The following is an 8,060-nucleotide window of genomic DNA, read 5'->3' as shown; positions in this document are numbered from 1 at the left end:
TAGCAAAAATGTTAACCCTGGGTAGGTAGTTGTTAACCCTTGATAATGGTGGCAGTCATGCATTCACCAAGCCATTCGTTCTCATTGCCAGTGAATGGTATCGAGAGGTCTTGTCATTGACTTCTTAATAAAATGCTACAAGCTTGTTAGTCCTATATTGCAGAGGAAGAAACTGAAGTTCAAAGAAGGCAAGTAACTATTAAAATTTGTAGTTATTAAATAATGGAACTGGGATTGGAACCCAAATTAATCTGCTTCCAAACACAACACAGCTGTCCTGCTTTCTCTCAGAAGATAAACCGCCGTATCATGGTATATAGCACATGTGTCAAACACAAGGCCCGCGGGCCAAATCCGTCCCGCCAGGCCTTGCAATGTGGCCCGCACCGCGCTGTCATCACTGCACTCCGCTGCGTTTCCATCACAATGACAGTTTATGACTGTTCAGTAAACCATTTGGCCCGCGATTTAGGCTGGATTTTAGATTTTGGCCCCTTCTCTGATTGAGTTCGACACCCCTAGTATATAGAATCCTCTATGACCTGACCCCTGTTAACCTCTTTAGTTAATCTACCACTGTACTCCCCCTCATGTTGAACTTTATACACTCTTTTTACTCTCAGGCCATACCAGACTACTAGTTTCAAACTTGAAATCTTTATTCATGATGTTTCTGAATATCCTTAGAGCGTTTTCCTTTCTTTCCTCCTACTCTTTCAAGTCTTAGTGTAAAATCACTTCTTGCATTGTTTCCTCTGCTTGAGTTGGTGCCCTTTCCTTCGTGTTCTTTTATTACCCTTTGCATACCTTTCTCTTTGCTCCTACCATGCTGTGTGGAAATTTTAATGATCTTTCTTCCTTCCAGCTAGTTACTTTACAAATATATTTTTGTATTGATTTCAGAGAGGAAGGGAGAAGGAGAGAAAGACAGAAATGTCAATGATAAGAATCATTGATCTGCTGCCTCCTGCACGCCAGGCATGAGTCTGACTGGGAATGAATCTGGACCTTCTGGTTCATCGCTCAAACACTGAGCTGGTCTGTTTTTTATTTTTTTTAAATATGTTTTTACTGATTTCAGAAAAAGAAATGAGAGGGGGAGAGAGATAGAAGCATCAGTGATGAAAGAGAATCATTCATCTGCTGTCTCCTGCATGCCCCACACTAGGGATCAAACCTGCCTCTACCAGAAATCGAATCCAACTGTGATCTGGTTCATGGGTCTATATTCACCCACTGAGCCACGCCAGCTGGACAACTAGTTAATTTTAAAGGGAGTGATCAAACCTTTATAATCCTGACACCTAGGACAACGTCATAAACAGAAAAGATGTTAATAAACACTTGTTGAACCAAAACTGAACTGTTATAATCAAATTAGCCAGATTGACCTGTCATTTTCTTTCTGGGATTAGCCCAGGCTGAGAGCATTACCCTGATGAATTAGTGATGAGTCTCAACAGTAACAAGCACTTTTGCCCCACTGTTTCTAAGCACAAGAGAAAATGTGGCAAAACAAGTGATGAGTATGAAATTAAACTCATAAATACATTTTAAATGTTGAAAACATAGGTTAGTTTCATAGCTGATATTTCTTCTATCACTTTTGGCCCTCACATATGTTGTTCCCTTTGCTCAAAATAACTTTCATATATACCCCCTACCTTCTATGGGGGCTTGTCACAAAATGAGTACTTAGTAATTATTAAATAAATGAAAGAATTAATATAAACTTAGTTATAAAAATTATTTAAAAATAAGCATTTTTTCATTCAATCTAGGTGCTGATAAACAAACTTTCATCACTTGTTATTTTGGTTTCATGAAACACAATTTTTTTACAGGATGTTTAATAGTAAAATAAACAATTGTGAAGCTAATAACTGTTCCTTTTATCTCTTTATTTTAATTCTTTTGCATGGTGAAATGCAAGGGGGAAATGTTTTAATTAACAATTACACACTATTCACCTTGATGTAAAATATTAAAAGATATTTCCTTATCAGAATGACTGGCAGTGCTCACCATTGCTTTGGTTTTGTTCACAGAAATTAGTACTTTTTTCTTGCAGTCTATTTTGCTGTGACTGTTGGTGCTAATTAACAGCTGTTATGTAATAAATTCACTCACAACTTTAAGCATTACCCATTTGTAAGTGTTAATTGTGGTCTTGCTGCTATTGAATTATCCCAACAGTCGGCCTATGATCCAGTACAGAACAAACCATGTTATCCTGTTTCTTGGAAATCACAGCTTGCTAACTGAATAGATGTTAAATTGAATTCTAAAGCAGATTCAGGTGAAGGTTTATGAGCACTAACTTTGATTAGTATTTAATCTATTTTGCTTAAATCAGAATTTGCCATTCTTTTTACAAATAATATTTTATCTGTGAGAGGAAAAGAGAGATAGAAACATCATTGATGAGAGAGAATCATTGGTTGGCTGCCTCATGCACACCGCACACTGGGGATGGAGCTTGCAACCTGGAATTGAACCTGGGACCCTCCAGTCCACAGGCTGATGCTCTATCCACTGAGCCAAACAGCTGGGGCAGAACATGCCATTCTTAATGCATTTGTACTTTCCCGTGCCTTTCAGTTCCCCCAAGGCTGGCCTGTGGGCATTCAGAGCCTCTGGATGCTTGTTCACTTCCTTTTCTGGAGTGTCACTCAGATTAGGTGCATTTTACCCTGTTTCCCCGAAAATAAGATAGTGTCTTATATTAATTTTTTCTCCCAAAGTTGCACTAGGTCTTATTTTCAGGGGATGTCTTATCTTTCCATGCACTAGGTCTTATTTTCGGGGGATGTCTTATTTTCGGGGGAAACACGGTAGCAGCAGTTAAAGTGTTTCTTTTTCAGTTTTCCAGATGTCAGAAAATGCTCTACTGATAGTTTTACCCATTGTAATCAGTGTTTACTATTTTTATTTCTCCCATGAACATTAGACTCCATGATCCCTCATTAACTGGAGTACCTGGATGGGGCAAATATCTGGCAATAGCTTTGCTGAAGCCAGGCTTTAGGCTTCCTTCAAAGTCCAGGAGGACCCCTACCATTTAGATAAAAGCAGCATGGTGGAGCAGAAGAGACCCAGGAAAGGGGCAAGAGACTTGGTTCTGCTGCTTACTATTCTTGTGAACCTTAAGCAAACCACTTAATCTCAGTGAGGGTGATGGGAACATCTTGGTTTCTTTGTTAAATTGGGGGGTGAGACTGGGTGCCACTAGAATTGGGCCGTTCTGGTCACTCTGCTTTTGTTGGAGGTCCAGATGGCAATTCTTGGCCCTAGCTCATATCCACTCATAAGAGCTAAAAGCAGACTAATGCCAAAGCCTTGGTGTGAACCCCGGTTATCTTGTGGCTCCCAAAAGCCAGCGGTCTCAGGAACTGTGACAACTGCCGAATTACCGTATTTTTCGGACCATAAGACGCACCGGGCCATAAGACGCACCAGTTTTTAGAGAAGGGAAATGAAGAAAAAAAGATTCTGAAACAAATAGTGTCCTAAAATATTTTATGTGCATTAAAACCCAACATCACAGTCATAAACACATGTAATCAACCCTGTAAAGTAAACAGCAGCATTTAGAACCATTTTAGAGCCGGGCAAGCACACAGAGACCACACAGAGCCGGGCAAGTAAAAAAACTTTTTTTTAAAAGTATATGTGTAGGCTATATTTGGACCATAAGACGCAGGGACTTTTTCCCCCCACTTCTCGGGGGAAAAAAGTGTGTCTTATGGCCCGAAAAATACGGTACTTCCAGTACGAGAGGGTCATCATAATTCCCACAGATCCCAAAGCCAGGAAGTACCTTTCTGGATTTTTGAACCCAGTTCTAAATTTGTGTGTATGTGTGTTTTCTGTATCGCTTTCTCTACAGAGTAAAGTTAACAGCACTGATGATTGTATTATCTGTGACAGAGTAGAGATATGGCTTATAAAAAGCAGAAATTACAGTAGGCACATAAAAAACCCTCTGAAAACTATCACATGAACTTATTGTTTTGTTTTGTTTTGTTTGTTAATCCTCACCTTTAGAGAGAGTGGAAGGGAGGGGGAGAAACAGAGAGAAACATTGATGTGAAAGAGACATGGACCGGTTGCCTCCTATATCCACCCCAAACAGGGCTGGGGATCAAGCGTGCAACCAAGTATGTGCTTCTGACCTTTCAGTCCAGGGGCTGATGCTCCATCCACTGAGCCAAAGTGGCTAGGCCTTATATGAACTTATTTTCTTACTGATTTTTCCAGATATCCCTAAGCAGTCATAAAACAGGCACAGTGTAAAGAATAATTCTGTATCAGAATTCAAGTGGCCACCACCCAGGTTAACAAATAGAGCACTGCCAACATCTCAGACCCAATGCGCCTCTCCTGGGTCAAACCCTCTCCCTCTCTCCTAGAGGTAACCACCATTCTAAATTTTGAGATAGGCATTTCCTTGTTTTTCTTTGCAGTTTACCATCTATGATTTATCCCTATATATACTTTAGTTTTGCCTGTCTGCTGTGGGCCTTTTGTATATGAATCATACGTTATAATATATGTGAGTATATATCTATACACACACACGCACACACACATATACACACATACACACACACACACACACACACACATATTAGAGGCCTGATGCATGAAGATTTGTGCAAGAATAGGCCTTCCTGCCAAAACCGGTTTGGATCAGTGGATAGAGCGTTGGCCTGCAGACTGAAAGGTCTCAGGTTCGATTCCAGTCAAGGGCATGTGCCTTGGTTGTGGGCACATCCCCAGTGGGGGTGCGCAAGAGGCAGCTAAATGATATTTCTCATAGATGTTTCTAACTATCCCTCTCCCTCTCTGTAAAAAATCAATAAAACATATTTATTAAAAAAATATATATATATTGGCCTTCCTGCCCCTGGCTGTTGGCACTGCCTTTGCTCTGGCCGGAGCCGCCTTTCCACCTTCCCATACCACTCTGAACACTCGGTGCCTGTATATGCAAATTAGCCCAGCATATTTGTCAGGTTAATTTGCATGCTCACTTCTGATTGGTGGGTGAGTGCCACAAAGGTATGGTCAATTTGAATCTTATTCTTTTATTAGTGTAAATATACATATGTGTGTGTATGTGTGTGTGTATGTGTGTGTATACTCTTGTATTTTGTTTCTTTTGCTCAATATTACATTTGTGAGATCCATCCATGTTGTGGTGTATTACTAGATTTCATTCATTTTAATTGCTTTATTTTATTCTTTTGTATGAATAGACTACAATTTATCCATCCTACTATTGATATTTGGGTTGTTTCCAGCATAGGGTTGTTCCAAACAGTACTATTCTGAACATTTTTATACATATCTTGTGGGGCACATGTAAGTTTCTTTGGGTATATACCTAGGAATGGAATTGCTGGTGAGAAAGGATGCGTATTTTCAGCCAACTGAGATTACTGAGTTTAATTTTCACTGGAGCTTTTAACACATACATTTTAATGGAAAGGTGAAGTCTTTTCTCATTTAAAAAGGTTTGTCTTTCCTATAGAAAAATGCAAGAATGGCAGCAGAAAAGCATTATTCTAACACCCTAAAAGCACTAGGAATATCTGATGAGTTTGTTTCAAAGAAAGGCCAAAGTGGAAAAATATTTGAGTCCTTCAGCAATCAAGAGGTGAAAAGTTTCACTGAAGATAAAGAAAGGTAACATATATAAAATGTCTGAATGGTATACCTCTGAAAAGATTCTTACCTGCAGGAAAGTAAAAATTCTGTTCTATATTTTAAAAGGAACTTTACCTAATGAAATACATGTTAACTGTTGTAAAACATTAATATTTTGATATTTTTGACATTCAAATATTACATGGTGATGAAATATCTTGTTTTTGAACAGAATAATTTCTGACTGGCATAAATAATGAATATAATAACACGCTTTCAATTGAAGTTTAAAGAGTAAACCAAATTTTAAAATAAATTAGTTCTCAGAGGAATATTTACTTTCCAATTGGCACTTTTATAGAATTTTCTTGATAAATTGGAGCTCATACACTTGAGGAAAACTGACTTCATGAAGACACATTGCAAAGGGTTTGTTTTCCTTTAAACCAAACCATTTTTCCTTTGAAAGATTGATACATTTTTTCCTCTAGCTTTAATGAAGAAGAAAATATAGAAGAAAGAGAGAATGGGGAAGAAAATTATTTTACTGAAACCAACAGCCAGGATTCTTGCAAGGAAAATGAAGCTGAAGAAGAAAGTGGAGAAGAGAAATCTGTTGAAGAATAAAACAGAACCAGCAGGGCCTCCTCTCTGTGCCTGGGCTGATTCTTGCAGCATCCGGTGTTAGCAGCTTTGCTTATTTTGTTAGGAACATGGATGGGAAGGAGTCCTTCTGATGTGTGCAGGGCTCTTTAGCAAAGTTATCTGTAGCCAAAAAGGCAAATCCAGCTGATTAGTCATTTAGTCAGAGTAAGGCTTTGCCTATTCAGTTTTTTAAATTGCTACATGTGCTCTGTTTGCAACTTTGCTCTTACTTGTATTTTTTAAAAAGCAGTTGAGAATCACAGCTGTCACAAACTGATTAGTTATTATGTTATCATTTTTGGTAGAAAAAAAAAAAGGCTTAGCATTGAGAGCAGAGAAAAGTATTGTCCTTTGGTGATTTGTTTGGAAATTTTTTTCTGGGAAGCATGAATCAATACATACGGTATTTTAAAATTGTGCTGTTTGCCCATTCTTTTTCTCTGCAATACATCTTACAAAATGAACCCTCACAGTTGTTTTACTATTAAGTTTCTTATCTGAACCATTTTTATTTTTTATTTTTAAAATCTGGATCATTTTTTTAAAGTAATAAAATATAGGGGAAAAAACAGGTATTTGCAAATTTACATTTATTTCTGCACTGAAAACTTATTATTAAATTATCTACCCTATTGTCAATTTTCTTTTTATCTCTAGTTTTATTCTAAATTATTTTTTACATAGAAATTATTAGTTTTTATACTTATTTTTTAACCTTGTGTATTATGACAGATAGAAATAATTATAGAATTCTGAATTATAATCTTAATAAATATCAAGTTGGTTTTAAATGAGATGAAATTGTGCATAATAACTTGTCCAAGGCAAGTCTCCAAAGTAATTCAGGCTTCCCTCTTTAATATAAAACCAGAGTGTTCAATTTTTTACATATTATTGCAGACACCCTTTGTCTTTTTGAGAAAGATGTTATTTTGATTTTATGACTATCATTTTTCCTCTCTAAGCAAATTTTTTGTTATAAAAATTTAAACCAGTCATAAAGATGTGATAGAGTGAGACATTTTCTTTTATAAAAATAATCAACTTATAAGGAGGATTAACTAATAAAGGTATATAATAGCAGTATTTACCTACTGGAAATTTATGCTTTAAATGAAGAAATAAGGTGATTTTTCCTAATTAAGAGCAAATGATTATTTGCTATTCCTTTTTTTATAGTTTGTGTTAAACTATTTGTCACTACCATAGATTGTAAACTTTTTGAGAGTTGGAATAATTTTAAAATCCATCTTTGTATTCCTTTAATATTTTGCACAGGATTGTGCATATCATAGGTACTTAATAAAGGTTTGGATGAGTAAGTAGATGAATATGTTTCTATTTTCTTTTTTATTAAATTTATTGGGGTGATATTGGTCAACATGAACATATAGATTTCAGGTATGAATATGTTTTTTAATTATAATTACTTTAAAATAAATACACATGGGATTAAAAACATTTCCTTTCCGACTTACTGAGAACCTGTGAAACACAATCCACAAATTGTAATTTTTTTTTTTGTAAAAGAATATTTATTTGGTAAATCACAGAAGTAGAAAATAATTCCTAGAAGAAATAGGCTTAGGAAATTAGTTATAGAGGTAAAGGAAGGGCCCTTGGGCTCTTGGAGCTATTAAAATGGGAATAGTACCTATCCTGAGTGGCTATAGGAAGGATTAGATGTGTGGAAAAGCTCTGCAAACTAGGCTATTCAAATGACAGTGTCAGAGGACAGAATATTCCTAAAGAAACACTTAACA

The 8,060-nt window shown here is 36.6% G+C and overlaps 1 protein-coding gene across 3 annotated transcripts in view; it reads left to right on the top strand.

Annotated features, from left to right (window-relative positions):
* The window catches only part of FAM161A (FAM161 centrosomal protein A), a 24,183-nt gene extending 16,561 nt beyond the window's left edge, over positions 1–7,622 (top strand). For all 3 annotated transcript variants that reach the window (XM_036435459.2, XM_045580787.1, XM_045580788.1), the window contains 2 exons: positions 5,537–5,691; positions 6,144–7,622. In XM_036435459.2, the coding sequence (XP_036291352.1) occupies positions 5,537–5,691; positions 6,144–6,279 (291 nt within the window). In that variant the 3' untranslated portion in view covers positions 6,280–7,622. The remainder of the gene's footprint in view (positions 1–5,536; positions 5,692–6,143) is intronic.
* Positions 7,623–8,060: the final 438 nt, after the last annotated feature.

Source organism: Pipistrellus kuhlii, unplaced genomic scaffold, assembly GCF_014108245.1.
Source record: "Pipistrellus kuhlii isolate mPipKuh1 unplaced genomic scaffold, mPipKuh1.p scaffold_m20_p_13, whole genome shotgun sequence".
In the NCBI taxonomy this organism is placed as follows: domain Eukaryota; kingdom Metazoa; phylum Chordata; class Mammalia; order Chiroptera; family Vespertilionidae; genus Pipistrellus; species Pipistrellus kuhlii.
The sequence above is the reverse complement of the archived record's forward strand: the minus strand, read 5'-3'. Positions and strand labels throughout refer to the sequence as shown.